Consider the following 22,002-nt stretch of genomic DNA (forward strand, 5'->3'; position numbering starts at 1 on the left):
CTTTTCCTTCTCAAAAACAAAATCACCTCATTTCATATTTTATAAATAAAAAATATATTTTTTTATTTGTACTTATTAAAATTAAAAAATTTAATATAATTCTGTATAGTAATAAATATTCAAATTTATTCTTAAATTATTGATGCCAAATTCCATTAACTATTAAAATTCTCTTTATTTATATTTATTATGGTAATTTAAATTTTAAAAATATTTTATCAAATATAATTATTATTACTTATTTTTATTGAAAATTATTTTAGTTTAATTATCACATAAATACTAAAATTTCTCAAAAATTATCTTTTAAAAATCAATTTTAATAACATATTTGTGAATACAGCAATAATAGTGGTGTAAATATTAGATTTTTTATTTTAATAAATAAAATAATATAATAATTACCGAATTAAATAATTTTAAAAAATTACCGAAATCCACTCCCTTTATTTATCTTGTTTACAGTGTAAACAAGATATAAGAAGACAAATTTACAGTGTAAACAAGATATAAGAAGACAAATTACTAGTCGCTATAAAAGGATGTGTAACCTTTGACCTTCTCCACACACATTTCATATCTTTTTCTGTCTCGTTTTTCTCACAAATACAAAGCAAGAATGGCCAGTAACAACGTATACATAGTTGTGTGTTTATCCTAATTATTGTACGAGAAATTACGACAATGGGGTGACGTTTGAGTGTGAGAATATGATATTTTTGCGCACTCAGCGTGTAAGTACGTTGTGGGAGTTGAAGAGTTTGATATTGAGCAACCTAGGTGGTACAGAAGCAAGGGAGGTCGGAAGGGTGGAGTATAGGTTGCTAGCACCCATGGGTAATGGAGTTTTTCGGTTTCGACTATCTCAACTTCTAGGGGATAAGCATGTGCGACTCATGTTTGACATCCATAGGAGGATCATGGTGGAACAGGTGATGGAGCTTTTCGCCAAGGTTGGAGATATTGGTCGTGGTGGTTCTGTACACTCGACCTATATACAAGAAGAATGACCTCTCGCACCACCTCCCATTCATGTCGCCATTCCACTGGATGAGGCGGAGGAGTGCGACGAGGAGTCAAACGAAGAATACGTGGCGGATAGTGCCGACAGTGATTCTTCCTATGGGGGGCGATGATGAAGAGTTTGTACCGGAGATGCCTGCCCAGACTGTGGTGTGCCATGTCTTGCCTCCACCTCACCTAACTCCGGTGCTATTGGCAGTGCCAAGTCACTATCATAGTTTGGATCTGGACGCCATGCATGAGAGGACTCCATTTTCTGACATGGGAGAAGAGGATTACAACCTAGATAGTAGGGTAGAGTTTCAGGTCGACCACAGGTTCAAATGCCGAGAGGCAGTCCTGTAGGTTGTGAAGAACTACAGTATTCGCAAGAGTACTGAGTACCGGATGATCGAATCGGACCGATTAAAGTACCATGTACAGTGCCGTCAAGTTGCGAATGGGTGTCAATGGAGCCTCCGTGTGGCCCTTAGGCAGAACCTTGGATACTGGTAGGTTCAACTTTAATAGTACTTTTGAGTACTTATGTGCGATATATTAAGTAGGTTTGTGATATGGCTGAACCAATACTGTTTTGTTGTGTTAGGGAGGTTCGGAGGGTTGGTGGAGCGCACAGTTGTTCAGCATCCACCATGTCTCAAGACTGTCGTCAGTTAGACAACAATCTCATCTGCAGGGTCATATTGCCATTGATACAGTCCAACCCCTCCGTCAGCATTTCGGTGTTGCAAGGTGCGATCCACACCAGCTATCACTTCAAAACCTCATACAGAAAGGTGTGGATGGCGAAGCAGAAGACAATTGCACAGATCTACAGGGATTGGAAAGAGTCATACAACAAGGTACCGAAACTGCTTCAGGCACTGCAGAGCCCCGTACTACGATGGACACCTTCTGGTCTGCGACTGTAGCATGTTCGACAAGGTATTTTGGGCTTTCCCATCATGTGTCGAGGTGTTCAAACATTGCAAGTCGTTTGTTTCCGTTGATGGCACGCATCTATATGGCAGATACGGGGGAGTGTTGCTTATCGCAGTGGCACAAGATGAGAACAGAAACATCTGTCCTATTGCTTTTGCCATTGTGGAGTTCGAGAGCACCAAGTCATGGTCGTTCTTCCTTACTAATCTGAGACGCCATGTCACCCCACAAAAGGCCTACTGGTTATCTTCGACAGATCGCAGGCCATCAAGGCCGCCCTCAGCTCCAATGATAGTGGTTGACATCCCCCTAGAGCGTTCCATGCTTATTATATTAGACACATGGCTGCGAATTTCAGGGCTCATTTTAAGTCCGCCAAGGGTAAGAGATACCTCATAAACGCTGCTTATAGTCCAAGCAATACTGGGTATGAGTGGTACATGAACTGGTCGTTTCAACAACGAGATTTGGATGCAATACTGCGACAATAGGCGGCGGTTTGGTCATATAACGACAAATTTATCAGAGTACATCAATGCAGTTCTGAAGGGGACACGATACTTGCTGTTTTCAGCCATCATGCGCATCACGTACGAAAGGCTACAGAAGTTGTTCGTGACGAAGGGCAGGAAGGCGCAATCACAAATGGTAGCTGGAAACCGTTTCTCCCAGAGGCTCATGGCAGCCATTGAGAAGAATAGAGAAGGCATCCCGAAACTGCGTGTCACTCATTGTGACAGGCGGGCCTCTGTATTTGTTGTGGAAGAGTTAGAGCTAGCCGTTCGAAGGTTGGTCGCAAGGTTCGTTTCGCGTTCGGCTATCAGCGAGTACGTGTGACTGTGGCCTGTTTCAGTCTCTCCTCTATGTTTTTTTATTTGATTCTTACACTTTCTTGTAAATAAATATTTATTTCTAAGTTAAAGAGACTTCCAATTCAAAACATATTTACATCCTTAATCACATATTTTTGAGACAAATATTATTCAATTAATTTTAACATATATGCAACTACCTAAACCTAACTATAAGATTATAAGTCGTTACAACCTACAACAACTAAAATAGAGTTCGAAATTAACAATTACGTAGTAACAATCTACCACAATTAAATAGAGTTCCAAAATTCTACCAGCGACTTATTCCTAATGCTATACACTATACTTTAGGTCTTTGCAACTACCCTAACCATGACTACATACAAAAATATATCTATATGGAATTGCACAAATTTTACCGGAACAGGACTAACTTCAAAGTCGGCTGCCCCAACGTAATGCGAAGTCTCGTTCAACCTGTTGATGTCTGCATCGGTTTCTGCCTGGCGTGCCATCGCAGTATATGTCGATAATATGGTCAGAAAGGGGTGATAAATAAGAGAAAGTGATTGACATGGTCAATCTGGAGCCTAGCAGTATGCTGTGAACGACATATACTTATAGGCATCGACATGCCTTATCTCGTTTTTAGTATAAACGAAATAAGTAAGGAATAAATTTCTGTAATTTTTTTAAAAATTATTTAATTTGGTAATTATTATATTTATTTTATTTATTAAAATAAAAAATCATGTAAATATTTTATTGATCATTATTCTTTAACATTAATGAAAAGTGAAATGTGTGAAGTGTTTTGTGGGATTAAGGGTTGTAATATGTTTGGTGGTTGGACTATGTTATATATTGTCATTGACTTGCATATTTTTTTTCATTTATTTAACTTGTGAATATATTTGTTTCATGTGATTTAATTAGTATTTCTCAATTTTTATTTAATTTAAGTATTACAACTATTTTTAATACTATATTGATCATAATTGAATGTGTTCACATTAAATAGTTGTTACAATATCAGAATCATATTTAACTGTTCACATTAGCATTGCACTAACAAATGTGAAGACGAAAATTTAGCCAAAAACTAAAAAGTGGTGGATTTAATTAGTATTTTAAAAAGTTAAAAACCAAATTAACTCTTTAAACCAATTCCAAAACACTAAAATAAACATTACCTCGGTACCTCCATTCTTCATATTCTTTACAACGCCCACTTACCTTTTCTTGAAACAACAGTTGAAAATAAGCTTTTATAAAAAGTTATAAGCTGAAGAATCTATAAAAGAAAAGGGTTGCTTTATATTAAGCTAAAATATATACCGTTAACTTTTTCTCTCTATCTTTTTTATTTTTTCTTTCGGTTTAAAACGGGTTAGGCAAAATTTTTTTACTCCCATTAGTCCCATTTAGTATAGTCATTGATTTTCAAAAGTATCAATAATTGCTTACACATTTTACAAACTTACCTTATTTATGTAAAATTTCCACTTTAGAATCCATGCATATTCTATATTAGCACATCTTCCAAGCTAGCTGGCTAACCATTTTCCTTTTCTTTTCTTTTGGGACGAAACCTAACATTTTCAAGAAATTGAATTTATATACAAAACACGCACATAGTTACAAGGAAATTGAAAATATATAGATGGGTGACCTTGAAAAAAATACAAAAAATAATGTTGTGTCCAAAGAAGGAAAAAGGAAAAGCTAGGTAGTACCGCATAAGTTAAGCAAACACCAATTTACACAAAAATAGTGAACATCTGGATATTAAGGTGTTGCTCTATTTTTGTGATAGGCCATTTCATCAGCTGTTTTCACTTCCTTTGTTTGGCTCAAAGGCCAACATACAAGTCATGAAATTGAAAGGCCACGGTATGTGGTGAACAAAAAAATTAAAATATAAAATTAAAAAGTTATTCTATATCTATCTTATGTGATTAAGTGGACCATATCTGTTTGCAAATATATTATATATACAAGTGGCTGTGGCTGCTAACTATTTACTTTCTAAAACCTAAGAAAAATAAATAAATAAATAAATAATTAAACGGCTCCTAACGATTTTACTTTCTAAAACACATGGGCCTTTTTTACTTCAAACGGCGCCATTTCAGGTGAAAAATGACGGCCATGTCTCAAAAAATAGTTAGAACTAATTTGTCATTTATTTTTATTAAAAATTATGTAATTTTTTTGTGAAAATATACACAGGTTAAATTGAATATTTACACTAAAAATTTTATATATGATAGAATTTTTCAAGAAACAAAAAATATATTTTTAATTTGATTCCTACATGCATTTGAGTCTGAATTTTAGTGCATACATAAAAAAAAATTTCCAAACGTATCTTTTAATTTTGCAAATAAAAAAAATTAATTTATCGTAAATTCAAATTTTATTTAAGACTTTATTATTAATTAATGACTTGTTATATATACAAGATAAAATTTAAATCTTATATTTATTTAACTAAGTTAATAAACTAATCATTAGACGGATCTAAGTTAGTTATAAAATTAAAAACAAATTATTTAGATCGGTTAGAAAGGACATTTGTGGTTGAAATTACAATCAGATATGCGTCTAGTGTTGGAGTATTGTTACATCATACATGTACGCACACACTCTTGTAATCTTGTTGTGGACGACTCTGGACACCTCACGAAGGCGGATTTTTTTTTAATTTAACTTAATTAAATATTTTATTTATTAATATTTATAATTTGAATAATATTTATATTTTTACACTGTTATATATTATATATCTCGGATAAAAGTAGAAGAAAATTAATTACAAAGATTAGACACTATGTATCTGAAATATATAACAGTTTAAAACAAAAATTCAAGTGCACCAAAAATTGGGGTGAGCACAGATAGCGAGTATCTAATTACTTGTCTAAATTCGAATCAAATTAATTAAATTAGTTTTGGAATCAATGGGTAATTGGATCTAATTCAAACCAAACCAATGACCTTTATTACTGATCGGTTCAAGTATCGATTCTAGGAGTGCGGAACCCAAACCAACCCATAAACGTGATCATATATTAATTAAATAAAAAAAATATGGCTTTTAGTGAGTTTTGCAACTCGTAACCCTAACACTTTGAAAACTAGACATATTTTTATTACCCTTTTGTATTTAGCTTCTAATGTTTGGATTTTAATGTGTTTTGATTTTAGCTTCTTTGAAAGATTATTCACTAGACTTTTGTATTTAGCTTCTAATATTTCTATTGCACTTTTGTGTTTTCATTAGACAAAGATTATTCACTATTAATATGTTTGGATTTTAATGAGTTTAGTTTTTAATGTATTTGGTGTTGAACATGTTTGGATTATTTCTATTGATGTTACACGTTTATTTTACTTGTTGAATTTTTAAGATAAAAATTTGATTTTTTTTTTATGAATTTCAAAGTCATCGGCAGGGACTCCAGAAATGATATTATAGGGGGCCAATAACACATATAATATTAAAAATTATGTAAAAAAATTATATAATATAAGATGTATTACAAAAATATATCGACAGAAAATATATTTTAAAGTAAAAAAAATATGTGTATACTTTTTACTAACGAAGTGGTCGATTTTTCGTATCATAAAATTCACCGATAATGAAATTTGTGTAAAATTTGTCAGTAATTTTCTTTTCAATATAATTAAAAGACAATTAGCAAAAAATTCATCTTTTATTTTGTTTCTAAGTTATTTTTCACAATATTCATAGTTGAAACTTGAAAAATATCTCTTAATTGTAGTAGTTGAACAGAAAAAATTAATATCAAATGAATAAAAAAGACGGCCACAAGAAGAAAAAGAATTCACTTTATGAGATTTAAAACTTTTTATTTAATTAAAAAATATTAGTAATAATATCTTTTTCAGATTTCTTTAATATTGTTACTTACTTTTTAGATAATAAAAATTATTAATATTTAAATTAGATTAGACTTTTATTTATACTAGACTAAATACTAAATAATTTTTAAAAAAAAATTAAATTATATACATAATAACTTATTACTATTAAAAAAAGTTGGGGGGTCGAGGCCGCCACTCGCCCCCTTATGTTCGTCCCTGCTCATCAGGTACCCAATTACCTGAACCAAACCAATGCGTTCTTAATCGGTTTGGTTTAGTTCGGATACATGTACAAAAAAATATAAATCTAAACCAAACCGAACCAATTATATTTTAATCGATTCAGTTTTAATTTTATCTTGAATTCGAACCAAACCGACCTGTACTCCCTCCTACCTAAAATAAGTAATATTTATGTGAGCAGTATAAATTTATGATGTTATGCACCCAAAATTAGAGAAAAGATTTTTACGATCGAGCGCAATCGAGATATGTATAATATGATATAGGGTACTTTGCATTTTAGATAACTACATAAAAAAAGTCACATATATAAAGAGTTTAAAGTCTGCAAAACTAATTACAATTCATTTATATCACTACTTTCTCTTCTCTTTTAGTTCATAGATATGACTAATAGTATTTTTTTTTATGATTGTTTATCCAAGTAGAATAATAAAAGGTGGTAAGGAAGGAATGATATTTGAGGGCAGTTTTTTTGAAATGTTGCGCACTTACCGTCTTAATTCTCTAGATGCGCTAAAGAATATCATCCGAACAATATGAGAAAATAGGTTTTAAAAAGGTTGGGAGAGTAGCCTATAAATTTTTATTATCGCTGTCGAATGAAGAGTTTCGAAACAGGACATTGTGAGTTGAAGCTGATGAACCATGTGAGGGTAATGTTCGAGGTGCATGCTAGGTTAATGTCGCAACATATGATGGAGTGGTATGTTGCGATTCATGAAATAAGTAGTGGTGGTGGGCCTTTCTCTTCGATCTCGTAGGCAGTCCCAATAGCCACGACACAGATTTATTATATCGAACCGCGTGATTATGTGGAAGAAGAGAATAGTGAGTCTGACTTAGATTACATTGCTGAAATCGGATCGTCTAATGAGAGTAATTCCTCCACTTATGAGTTTGTATTAGAGACTCCAACTTGTGAGGGTGATGGATTTCTTCTTCCTTCGTCTTTGACTATTCCAAAAGTATCAGATGTTCTAAATCATTATCACACTCTCAACTTGAGTGTCATGAAGCTAAATAATTCTTTTAACATTGGCCAAAAGGAAGATCATAACACGGATGACGACGTGGAGTTTTGAATGGGTCATAAATTTATGAGTAGAGATGTTGTACTCATAATAGTGAAGAACTACAACATTCCAAAGATTGCAGAAAATAGAGTTTTGAAGTCAGATAGACTAAAATACCATTGTGTACATGAAGTCTTCGTGTAGCGTTTCGACAAAATCTAAGCTACTAATAAATATAAAGTTTACAAAATTTACATGTAAATGTTACTTATGTTATATTTTAGGTGATGAGATTTATGAGTAATTTTGTAGAGAGGTGCGTAAATTGGGAGAGTCATTTCCCGGTCTGGTGTCAACAATATCCCAAGATCATGCTCAACTCGATAGCAGTCTAATTTGCCCTATGATTATATATGTTATACATATTGATCCCTCTATTTTCATTCCAGTATTACAAAGTATAGTGCAACAAAATTATTATTTCAAGTCATCATATCGAAAAATGTAGATCGCAAAGCAGAAAGCAATTACTTAGATTTACGAAAATTGAGAAGAGTCGTATAACAAGATTTTCGTCCTGTTACAAGATTTAGAACATTGCCTCCCCAAGATCATACATGATTGATGCATTATTCCTTATTACAATGGAAACAAGATTGACAGAGATTGTAGCCAACTTGATAAGATGTTTTGGCCTTCTCTCCGTGTATTGAAGCGCTTAAAAATTGCAAATTGTGTATATCGGTTGATGAGACACATTTGTATGACGAATATGAGGTATGTTACTCATTGTTGTCGTCCAAGATGATAATAACAATATTTTACTTATAACTTTTATACTTACAAAATTCGAGTCTATCAAGTAATATAATTTTTTCTTTCACAAATTTGAGACAATACTTGACTCTGTAATAGGACTTTCTTCTTATATCTAATAGATATCAAGCCATATGCATTGTCTTTAATACATCCAACATAAATGATTGACATCCTCTAATAACTTATCATGCTGATTGCATACTTCATATGTCTTCCAACTTCATGATTCGGTTTAAATTGACAGATGACAAGAGGTATTTTATTAAGGCAGCGTATAGTCCAAGTATTAAGGGATGTAAGTGGTATTTGAATGTCTTGAAGGGGTTATCAAAGGATATATTGAATTAGGCCATGAGGTTTAAGAAGAACTTATGACTCCAGCATTATGATAGAAGTCGTATATATGTATGGTCACATAATGATGAATTTGTCAAAGTGTATCAATGATGTCATGAAAAATTAATTAATCATATTCTAATAATGTAATAAATAAGTAATCAGATAAAAAAACTTCATCTAATATGTAAATAATTAATTAATCATCTTCTAATGTTCTCTTTTAACTATTAGTTTTCTAACTAATTAAATTAAATTATCCTAACATATTAATTAATTAAATCAAAATAATCTAAAATATTAATACTCTAACACGTTTTATAACTAATTAAATCAAAATATTCTAACATGTCAACTAATTTATTAAATCAAAATAATATAAAATATCAATATTATAACATGTCTTTTAACTAATTAAATCAAAATATTCTAACATGTCAGCTAATTAATTAAATCAAAATAATTTAAAATATTTTTTAAACAAATTAATTTAACATTCTACTAAATATAATTTAACTAAAACTGTCTAAACGTATTAATAATTCCTACCTAATTAAAAAAAAGAGAGACAAACCAATTTCCAAATCTAATATTTCGACTACGTACCACGTTACATTTAATCGATTGATGTTCTGTAAACGTACATATTGTCTATCATATGCTTTCAAAATTTGAGGGAATTTAATTTAAAAAATGCGCAAACAAACCTTTAAAATTATCCAAACTATTTTTTAAATGAAAAAGAGAGCTCAACTGCACCTTATATATAGACGCAATCATGTTGATATCAAATGTTGCGGGTAGAAGAATTTTTCTACCACAACTCCGATACACATCACTCGAGTAGGGTTTTATTATATATTCTGGTGCATCTTGAATTTGTTCAAAAATTTACGTTACTTATCTTAGGTATTACTAATTATTAATTAGTGCGGAATCTCACTATTCGAGATATGACACATTGCACATAACAATAATAAATATTATATTCTATATGTTGTATATTTTTATAAATAAAATATTTAATTAATTTAAATAAAAAATCTCATAGAGAGTACATGAGATTATTATTGATTTTTAAAATATAAGATCTTAGTTAAAATATGTCTAATATTATTATTAATGAAAATTTCATTTTTTTAATAAACATATAGTACATATTAAAACAAAAATTTTACATATTTTCACAAAAAAAATATTTTAATCTTAACATGTTGTTTACTGAATATTAAAATAAATAGAAAGATAAAAAAAATACAGAGATAAAGAATGAATTTTTTTTATCTTAGTCTAGGAGAATCATATATAAAAAACAAAACACTTCTGTATCCTGAAACATACCATTTTGTATACTACCAAAAAAGAGTACCATTTTGTATATATTTTTCAATACAATAATAATGATGAATTGATAATGTCGTTGTGTATTTATATTTCTCTATTTTTATTTTGCACTCTTTCTAGTTGTAAAAGTTTGTCAATAATTATTTTTTGCTGACTACTTATTACTAACTACGTTAATAAATATCATATTTTAGTAGTAAAAAGTCATGTAATTAAATTTTTTCAGTAAACGTTGTGGTCTAATATCTCAATTAACGTTGTGTTTTATTTTCATAAATCATGAATTATATTTTAGACAAAAATAATGTCATAAAAAAATAATAGATATCAGAATAAAGACTGAATAATAAATATGAATCTGTAAAATATACGTGAGTTTAGATTTGAGCGATACAATAAATAAAACAAATAATGTGACAAACAGTTAATATTCGGAGGTGAATGTATTTATTGAAATATTTTCTTGCTCTACCCCTTTATTCCATAGGGACACTATTATTTTCTTATAACAAAATACTCTTAAAAATATGGTAATACCCTAACTTTATTTTTATTTTGGTAGTATAACTTTTTTTTCCTCATTAAATTTTAATTCACTGGGGTTAATTAATTAAAATGAATAATTATGTGTTTCTTATTTAAATATATTTAACTAAAAAATTAGTCTTTTAATAATTATTGAATAATTTATAACTCTTATCGTATTTAAACTTAATTTATAAATGATTAAATTTTTAGTCGATTAGTTTAGAGAATTTTGAACCTTTAATATTATGACATTAGAATAATATTAACCGAGTAGGAAATAAAAGACAAACAGAAAAGTGTAAATTCTGGAAAGAATAATTGAAGGAGGACAAGAGGAGTTAGGTTTTAAGTCATTTTCTTAAACCTTTACCACTTAGGTTTGATTGGCTGAATTTAGCATGAAATGAGAGGTGAAAATGGAAAGGTAGAAGCCCTGTTCTCAACGGAATCCCAAAGAGGAATAAGATCATAAAGTGAAATTAAAAAAAGATAAAGGCAAATTAAGACTGCAACATAAAATATGCACCATGGGGCTAAGAGACTAAAAGCCGTCAAAAAATAAAATAAAATAAAATTATGCATATATTGAAAAGCAATAATTATCTATCACTGAACGCACGTGTGTACTTAGCAAATTAATACCTTTTTAAAGAAATTTATATTGTTTTTATTTCTCTTTCTTCAATCTTTTTTATTTTTAATCATATAGTAATAGTCCACTCATCAAATTTAACACCCAATAAACATAAATACAAATTGTTCACAGTTCACTCATAATCCAAATAAATAATTATTACAAATTTTGAATTTCTCAAAAATAAAATCTTTAAATAATTTACAAGTGTGAAATATTTCTCGTTTTATTAGTCAAATTTTAAAATTAAATCAGATCTATGCTCTAACTAACTATTTCTAAACGTAAAAAGTGTGTATTATAAATTTTATATCTCTCAAAAATAAAATAAAAATTGGTTTATAATACTAAAAGTTTATGGGTTGAAACATCAAAAAACATGAAGTCCTTGTGTAGTTTTTTTTTCTTTCCTTCTCTTGGTGGGTCGAATTTGTAACAAAAATTTAAAAACTTTTTTATAGATTTATTATTATTTTATATTAAATTTTTTATTTAAAATTAAAAAAAAAAAAGAAAAAGCTTAGAAGGAGTTAAGTGGTTAACAATAACATCAATCAATAGAACCATACAATATTGATTTTGTGGAAGTATTACCACATTTTGCATCATTATAGTGTCACAAATCCAAATCCAATTTAGGTTAAGTTATGCTCAAAATATGAATTGAATTTTGTCATAGCATCCAACCAGAGACGCATGCTTCAACATTTCCATCCTCATCATCACCCATGGAATTATTATACCTATGTAATTTAAAAAAATTATTAATAACATTAATTTTCATAATTTTTTAAAATTTATAATTAGGTCTTTATATTCTAAAATTTTTTAATTAAATTTTTACACCAATTTTAAATTTGTAATTAGATTCTTTTTAACAATAAATATATGTTACAACAATATTTTCATCCATCTCACATCATTAGTAAATATATCTTAGTATATGTTATTAAGTTAAATATTTTTAAAACAACAAAAATGTGATTATAGATTTAAAATTGGTATAGAATCCAATTAAAAATTTTTAAAGTATAAAAACTTAATTATAAATCCGATGAAATTATAAAAGTTAATAGAAAAATTTAACCTAAAATAAAGTAATTCAATAGTATAGGTGTGTACACTTAATATCTGGTGTGTATATAGAACATGTTTTTTTTTTAATTAGTAAGTTTACCCGATGTGCAAATTGGGATTAACCCCAAGAGTTTGAAAAGTAAAATCTGATCGAGGAGAAAAGTGATGAGTGCATTGGTTGTTATTGTTAGGCCCTTCCCCATCCCAAGCCAGCCTCAGAGGAACTTGTGAATTCTGAATTTCTTCCAACTGAATCATCAACACAAATTCACATCAACTTCTGAAATGTTTTAACTAAGATTAATGATATCATAAAATTATTTGATCTAAAAATTTAAACCGATAAGATTAATAAGTAGAATAAGATGAATAGATATATATCTAACATATTTAATTCTTCACACACAATAACTTTTTCGCGTTTGAAGCATAAATTTTATATAGGTTTTTCTTTCTTCTTTTAGAGAGATGAGTTAAATTCTTGATATTTTTTCTTTGTTTCTTAATTCTCTCTTAATTTCTCATTTTTATTCACTATTTTTTAATATTTTTTATGTCTAATACTAAAATACTTCTACAGAACAACACGTTAAGAATCTAACTCTAAATTTTTTTGTTATGAATTTTTTTAAATTTTAAATTTATAAATAAGATGCATATGAATAATTATATATAGTATTTTTAATAGTGTGAGATTACATCTAATAATGTAGAATTATACACTCTTTTCTTAATAATTAAATAGTGTCTAAATTAGTCACAAAAAAAGGATAGTGATTAAATTTTAATAAAAATATTGCTCCTGAGACTTTTTCTAATTATATATCTAATAGTACTCTTATCAATTTTTATTTTCTTTAGTCAGTAAAATTTTTTATTTTTTGGGACAATCATGGTAAAAGAGAAAAACTATCTAAATATTCATAGAAAAAAGAGCAACGTCATGCATTATAACAAGGTTGGAAGTTGAAATCAATAAGTTGAATAACTACCTTAGTTCTTAAAGCCGTATTAACGTCAACAAGCGCTCTCTCCTGCATGGAGTAATTAGCAATAATAGTCAATATATTTATGGTTTATTTAATCAGTGGTTTTCAGACACCAGAAAATTAAAATTTATTTAAAAAATTTTAAAAATTCTATTTGTTAAAAGAAGCATACCCGATTCTGAAGATCAGTAAGACGGTCAAGCATGTACTGAGTCTGGCAAAAATGTAAAGTTATATATTTATCTTTATTCTATATAGATATATACCAATATTAAAAGGGAAAAAATGACCTAGAAATTCAAACTTTTACAAATTTAATTTTGTTTTAGTATTTGCATAATAACAGAAACAATGCACATCCAAGCTGCTATAGTTTATAAAATATGAATTCTGCTAAAGGGATAACAAAAATTGAGTCAATAATCAACTAATAAAATTTAAGCATACAAAATTCAAAGACTACACCTTTAAAATTTATATTAATACTACTTTTTTCTATATTTATCCATCAAAATATATACTTAATGTAGCTGGCTAATAACTAGCAAGTATATATATAATAGCATTATAAAAACTAGATAAGTAATTGAATTGATAAAGTTAGATATTTAAATATTTAAAAATTTAATTATAATTTAAATACATGATTTTTATAAATTAATATTTTAACTGATTTTTTAATAGAAAACTAGACCAACTCAATAAATTTATCAACTTTTAACTGATATTACAGAATTTTTTTAACTGATTTTCCAATAAAAAGTTAAAAAGATTCAACTTCATAGAGAGACTATTGAAGCTTGGAACAAAGATGATCAGAAGGTTTTCAAGGAATGATGAACTAATTAGTAGTTAGGACTATGCTAGAAGTGTGAAGTGTGTATAGATCTATTGAATACGTTAGAGTACGTTTTTAAAGTGATAATAAAATAACAAATGCTATTTTTCTTTTTTCTCATCTCTCTCAAACTCCCTGAACTTCTAACTTAAACCTTTCCCCTTTTTTTTGCCAACCTAAATCAGATATCTTTTCAACTCATTAATCAATTTTGTAAAATCTTTAACCACATTATTCTTAATACTTTTTTTTATCAAATTACACAGGCTCAATGACATATTCTCGGTTAATTCAATTGATCCTAATTCAATTCTATCTTTAGAATTATAATTTAAATAATTATTAGTTCTAAAAAGAGTAACAATTGAGTCGATAAACCCAAGTAGAGAATATTTATCGATTTCACCTTAGTTGACCTAATATTCGTCAACGCCGACTCTAATTGATTTTCAAGCTGTTGAAGTTCTGTTGAAGTCATTTTGGTTAGATCTTCTCCAAGAAGGTTCCTACAGTATCGTTAACGTTCAATTTATCAACAAAATATATAGAAAAGGTTCCTACAGCATCATCAATGTTCAATTTATCAACAAAATATGTATATATGTTTGTAAAATCTAAAAAATATCTTGAATTAATTAATTGGTTTGTGCACATTAAATTAATTAGAATTTAATTCTTTCAATTAAAAAATTAAAAAAATTAAATAAAGAACTAATTTATTTAGTCTTATATATTATATATAATTTACCTCTGTGAACTTTGTAGGAGTTCTACATATGCTTTCAACGTCACATAGTCCTGATAAGTGTTCTGCAATACAAAATGACATAACACAGTTTAGTCTTTTAAGTATAAAAAAAATTCTTATATAAAAAATGTTATATGTATATAATTATTATATTCTTCTATCTAATCATTTAAATTTTTAAAATAAATAATTTTATAACAACTTTCTTATAACAAAAATATGATATTTTTATTTTAATGATTAATCTGGGGCATATATTTATTAATACTACAAGCCTAACTGTTAGATATATCACCTGAGTGTCATGGTTTCTTACTTGAGTGGTTTGCGGCAAGCTATAATTGTACATATGATATCTCTCTATGGTTTTCATCATGCTGCAACACATATTTATACATATTATTATTACAAAAAATATTATATAAATATTAAAATTAATTACAAATATATATAATTTAATTTATTTTTAATATATATTTTATATTATATAATTAATTTTAGTGACTAATTTTAATGTACTCTTTCTTATTTCACAAACTAAATATTTGTGTTAACTAAAGAAAATGGGTAAGACACAACTGCTTATAATTGAAAACAACTTACATCTAACTCACATGTGAAAAATAATGGATCATGTTTTGACGGTTTACATTTTTGCCATTAATTAGGCCCAATTTCCTTTAGTTTGTGAAAAGAAGTAGATGGCATAAAAAACATGACCATAAGTTCTTCAAAGGATCTTGAGAGACTATAAATAATAGTATAATTTAGAGAGAGTGCTGATAGAATGCATTTGAAAATTTATTAGATTTTAGTTTTGACTCAAAATTAATTTTTATATTAATAAGGTTCTATCAACTAAATCTAATAAGTAGCAATAAAACAGGTAAAAAATAACATAAAAAGGAGGATAATTGATTGCATTTTGTGCAATGTGAAATTTGTACCTTTATTTCAACCAAGCAGAAAATTGACTAGAAATTAAAGTAAAAATTGTTCTTAACTGGTGAAGTTAGCTTGCACCTCAGTTAACTTGAAAATATATATGTAAACTAATTGATGGAAACACTTAACCGTACCAACGACTGGGTTAGGCATAAAAACATTGAAGACATTCACCAGCAGCACTCTTTTAGGATTTTCTTTAGATTCTATATTATTTTCTTAACATAAAAATATAGAAATTAGTTTAGTATTAAAAATAGAAGTAGATAAATAAAAAAAACTTCTACTTATTCAACAGAATTTTTTAAGATTTTTTATTTTTTAAAAATAAAATATAAAATATTTGGCTCTATCTCTATTTTTTATTTATGCATTTTTTTTCTTTTTTTTTCTTTATTTTTTTTCTTTTTTACCTAAATCTGAGAAACCTAGCAATGATGCACGCTTTACAAACACTTAATAAACTTTTTTTAGAGTTTGCTAGATTATTATTGCTATTAAAAGAGAAGAAAGTAAACAAAACTTTCATTATAAATAAACACTTGTCCAGGAAAATATGAAGGAAGATAATCATAGTAACGCGGTTATTACTTATTGGGATTTAATTTGCAACTAAAGGAGATGGATGATGATATGAAAATGTAAAATGTTTCTGGTTACCCTCTTACTTTTTTTTTTGAATTAATTAATTAATTAAGATCCTCTTTAATTTATCATTTATATTATCAGAAGTTATATTTTCTCATAGAGTGATATTATTATAATGTTTAAAAATAAGTGTCATAAATATTTAATAATAAAGATTTAAGGGTAAAAAGTGAAAAAATATAGGTACTACATTAAAATTCATAATAAAGTTTGCGTTTTTTATTTTTCCTATACAGCAGGAGTGTGTATCACAAAAAGATGAAAGCGAAGATGTGATTTACACTCTTCAACTTTTTTTTTTTTATATAAAAGATCACAAATTGGACAGTCTCCAATTTATATTTTTGAAAATAAAAAAATTTTAACATTGAAATTAAACACTCTAATTTTTGTTTTTAAAATTAAAAAAATTTTAAAAATTAAACTCTCCAATTTTAAAAGAACAATTTTGGTGAAATTCGTCTTTTTTTTTAATAACTTTATATAATATACAATTTGCTATATTACCTGCTACTACTTGTAATACTATTGATCGTATTTGCAGGAATTTTATTTGGAGCGACACAGATCAAAATAAGAAGATACACCTTCTTAATTGGAAGAAGATCTGTGAGCTAAAGCACTCTGGTGGATTGGGCATTAGACATGCAACCCATAGCAATCAAGCCTTTATAACGAAGGCCGGTTAGGGGCTTATAGCAAGAAAGGACGACCTTTGGGCTAGAGTCCTTCGATCAAAGTATGGTTGCGGTAATGACATTATGCCTAAAGTGGAGAAAAAGAGAAGCAATTCCAATCTTTAGAGGGGTATCTGTGCTTCCTGGGAGAATGTTGAACGCGCATTTGGAGAATTGGTGATGAAACCCAAATTCGCTTTTGGGATCATCACTAGGTTTCGGGTGCAGGACGTTTGAGCGACTCTCCAATTCAGGTAAGTAGTGGTTTTAATTCTTCTGAGATGCTAATGGATTTTTGCGATATTTCAAGACAATAGGATGTGGGAAAGCTTTAAGAGATGTTGCCAAAGGATATAGTTAAGAAAATTATTGTCATCTCTCTCCCGTCTCCTTGGAAGAAAGCCGATTATATAGCTTGGGGGCCTTTTTCAGACGGAACTTTCAGTACAAAGTCAGCATAGCAAGTGATCATGAATGAACAACATACTCAAAATAAGAACTTCTGGTTGATGTAGAATTGGCAGGGCCTTGAATGGATCAGAACCTTTCTATAGCTGGTGACTCATAACGCAATCCTTACGAACTCAGAAAAGAAGCAGAGACACTTAACTAATGACGACTCTTGCCCACGGTGCCAATGTCATGGGGAATTAGCCATCTATGTGTTTCGGGACTGTTTCTATGCCAAAAGCATATGGCAAAAGCTCTTTCCTCCCAATGGGATTAATTACTTCTTTAATACCGACCTCAATGAGTGCTTGCTTCAGAACCTGATGTCCAACAATACTTGAAGTTGCTTATTCGATATAGCAGTGTCATCTATTTGGTATCTTCAAAACAAACTTGTTTTCAATGGTGATTCAGTTCCTGTCACAACAGCCGTAAACTAGATTTGAGCGCGATTGGAGGAGTTCGGTAGAGTGGCCAGAAGCAACTTAAAATTACGGAATATCCAAACTACTGGTGACTGTCTTATAAGATGGTCTCAACCTGAGGAGGAGTGTATTATGGTTAATGTTAATGGTTCCTGGTTTAGCCAAAAAAATAATGTTGCTTGTGGCGGTGTCTTCAAAGATTCGATGGGGAGATTTTTAAAGGGGTTCTCTTGCAATTTGAGAAATTGTTCAATTATGCATGCGGAATTGTGGGCAGTTATTTATGGACTTAATATTGCTACAATTAACGATTATCATAATCTTGTTGTGAAATCCAACTCAACTGCTGCTATAAATTTTGTTAACCATGGCTGTTCCCCAACTCATCCTTATGTTCTGTCAGTTTAGGGTTCAGTTCAGGATATTCGTATATTGGCAGCTTGGATCCATAAAATCACTTGAATACACTCTCTTTGTGAAGTTAACTCCGTGGCGAATTTCTTTGCTAAGAAAGGACAAAGTCTTTCAGTTGGTTTGTACTTATTTGACCAAGCTCCCTTTATATTAGTTAGGTCGTTCCTTGTGATTGTTTTAAAATCATTAAGTTAAGAGGGTCTAAAGCTCTTGTTCTCCTCTTGCTAATTGGCGTTTTCATTTCTCTTGGGGTCCTTGACCCCTTCTGATCACCAAAAAAAATATTCGGTAATTTTGTTTTCTAATTATATCAATAAATGTGTCCTATAGAAAAGGATCCGTTTACACAGTATATTATTCTTGTTGACTTACATCATTAAATAACTTCTAATGAATTATGAGTTTTATCAATTCAACTATTAAAATAATTCGTACATCAATAAAAGAAAAGTGTTATGATGACATATTAAAAGAAAAGTGTTACGATGACATATAATAGTCATTTTTCTTGTATTTTTAAGACTATAATATTTGTAAAAGAAAAGTGTTATGATGACATATTAAATCAATTATGAGTTTTATGATCTTTTTTTAAGATTGATCTACATAGTAAAATGTTAAAATTCAACAGTTGGATTGATAATTCATTGAACATAAAAAGTTATTTAACAATATGAACTAACAAGACTACATTTACATCCGATGATGGGTATAAATAATTTTTTTTTCTCATGTGTTGTGTGTGTGTCTATATGTATGAAAATATTAAATAACCAATATTTTTTTATTTTATATTTAAACTAACACTAATCACCATTCTAAGTTTTTTACTAAGTATATATAGGAAGGTTGGAAATCATGTGGTCAGGATTTTTCAAAATTTAAATGGTACCCAAGAGATACTGTTTTCATAAATGAAGGATGCTCTCGTAAAGACGTGTAAAACATCTTTTTTTAAAGACATTTATGTGTCGTATTATTATTGGACGTATTAATGAATCAGTTATTTTTGAATTTCTTAACCAACTAAAATAAAACCAATTTTTTTATAACAATAAACTCAATTATTATCAGATCCGGTCAAACTGGCTAATTTACATAACCTATTGGATCATAGTTTTTTTTTTAATTTTTTTAAAACAAAAATCAGAGATATATTTTTTTATCAAAAAATTTAAACATAATTCGGTTTAAATTGTGTAAATCGATCGGATCAAATCGGATCTAATAATTATAATGTGGACAATTGAATTTATTATTTTTGCTATAATAAACCGATTTTTATTCTGGTTTATTAAAAAATAAATTATTAACTAGTTTAATAAAAATGTCCAATAATATCATGACACATGTAAATATTAAAAAAAATATTTTTAGTATTTTTATTTAAATAGTCTCCTTCATAATACCTTTTAATTAATTGGCATTGTAACCTAATTTTCAACGACTAAATAAAATAACAGAAATATTTGGTAAAAAAATAATATATTTTATTTAATATTTATTAAATTGTTGTAACAATTAATAAAAATTAAGTAAAATAAATTTTAATTTTTTTTAATATTAAATTCATAATACATTCGAATTTATTATCAATCAGAATTTTAATTAAAAATTTATTGTGGGTATATATATAATAAAAATTAAATTTTTTACATTTATTTAAATGAATAAGTGACTTGTCACGCAAACCGGTTAATTTATGTTAAGATAAAACCAGGTATTCTACAATGGTTTTAAGATGGATCCTCACTTCTCTCTCTCTCTATCCAACATGCATTCTTAAATTGCAACGAAAGGTCTGATAGTTTTTCACATCAAACATCCCATCTTTCTCTGCAACCAAATCATAACAGTGAACCAAGTACTTTCTTTTAATTTATGGCTACACCCAAAAATTAAATATATAGTTGTTTTTAAAAAGAAGAAGAAGAAGAAAAAGCTAATTATTATATATTTCATTCTTAATAGATGATCATCTCTCAGTATAAATATCTACCTACTTCTGTACTTTAAGAACACATACAGAATTTTAACATTTAGAAAAATAATTCCTTGCTTCTTAAATGTTAGGATCGGTACAACAAGACCATTTCAGAAAAAAACAAAAAAATTATTGAGTTTTAGATAAAAATAAAAGGGAGGAAGATAATGATCTACAGTTGATAATATTTGTTGTTTTTGAAAGATAAAAGAAAGAAAATTATCTCAAAATACTTTTACCATTTTAAATAGATATTTAACTCATCAAAATCCATCAATTAATTAATTAGAATAAACTTAGGGTTTCATTCACAAGTTAAAACAAGCACTAATAATGAAGAAGCAGGCAGAGAATAGATCTTGCACAAAAGCATATACAAAAAGAAATAGATCTTAGAGAGAAATATAATTAAGAGAGATGTGTAATAATACTAATAAATAATGAAAGTAATGAAATTATGAAGCAATAATAATAATAATAATAATAATAAACCTGGAGGAACTAGAGAACTCATAGAGCTTGCCACGGTTAGAGAAGATGATGAGAGCAACCTCAGCATCACAAAGCACTGAAAGCTCATATGCCTTCTTCAGAAGCCCATTTCTTCTCTTTGAAAATGTCACTTGCCTATTTACCTTGTTCTCTATTCTCTTCAGCACAACCTTCCCTCTTCCCATTATTAGTATTATTATTATTTCTATTATAATTTTACTTTCTTTCTTTCTTTCTCTCTCTATGATGCTCACTCTCTCTGTAGCTAGCTTTTGAACTATATTGGTTAAGAGATGAGAAGAATTATGCTTTCTTAAATAGGATGTGTAATTATTAAGCTACCAAAAGGGACAAAAAGAAAGCAAACTAGAAGGAAGAGCAACATATATACTAATAATAAATATATAACAAGTGAAACTAATTTGGGTTTATAGAGTGCACAGTTTATTCGTCTTGTTAAGTAAGTGTTGGAGATTCAAATAACATTTTGTGTATATAAAAATTCTATTGATCAACAACAAACCCTTAAATAAAACTCAAATTAATGGACTAGTTCTTAACTTATCGAATTGCGGAATAAAGTGAAATTTTTGTGGCAATAACATAATAATAACCACTATATGTCTTATTTAATTTATGTTTTTGTAATAATTATATATTTATCATTATTACTATATATTATAATGACAATTGTATATTTTTTGCGGCTATAAAAAGTTTTTAGTGACAATTGTATAATTGT

General features: G+C 28.5%; 1 protein-coding gene across 2 annotated transcripts; it reads right to left on the reverse strand.

The window, feature by feature from the left end:
* Window positions 1-12,140: 12,140 nt before the first annotated feature.
* Window positions 12,141-21,527, reverse strand: LOC107470904 (MADS-box protein EJ2). 2 transcript variants are annotated; one of them, XM_052255451.1, is made up of 8 exons: window positions 21,261-21,527; window positions 15,542-15,602; window positions 15,226-15,287; window positions 14,884-14,983; window positions 13,812-13,853; window positions 13,643-13,684; window positions 12,751-12,899; window positions 12,141-12,316 (listed from the first exon to the last, which is right to left on the reverse strand). In XM_052255451.1, exons 1-8 carry the CDS (start codon window positions 21,443-21,445, stop codon window positions 12,247-12,249), a joined length of 711 nt encoding a protein of 236 aa, XP_052111411.1. In that variant the 5' UTR covers window positions 21,446-21,527; the 3' UTR covers window positions 12,141-12,246. The 2 variants fall into 2 exon arrangements, with proteins under 2 accessions (XP_052111411.1, XP_015945801.1); XM_016090315.3 differs by having other exon boundaries at window positions 15,521-15,602.
* Between the last annotated feature and the right edge of the window lie 475 nt (window positions 21,528-22,002).

This window comes from Arachis duranensis, chromosome 10 (assembly GCF_000817695.3).
Source record: "Arachis duranensis cultivar V14167 chromosome 10, aradu.V14167.gnm2.J7QH, whole genome shotgun sequence".
Classification (NCBI taxonomy): domain Eukaryota; kingdom Viridiplantae; phylum Streptophyta; class Magnoliopsida; order Fabales; family Fabaceae; genus Arachis; species Arachis duranensis.

Bases quoted from the DNA above. Each gene is read 5' to 3' on its own strand.
- LOC107470904 (XM_016090315.3), bottom strand. From the start codon at position 21,445: ATGGGAAGAGGGAAGGTTGTGCTGAAGAGAATAGAGAACAAGGTAAAT. The intron at 14,984-15,225 runs GTAAATTATATA...ACGATACTGTAG, and splicing joins CTCCTACAAAGTTCACAGAG to GAACCTTCTTGGAGAAGATC. The intron at 13,685-13,811 runs GTATGCTTCTTT...TACTCCATGCAG, and splicing joins TTACTGATCTTCAGAATCGG to GAGAGAGCGCTTGTTGACGT.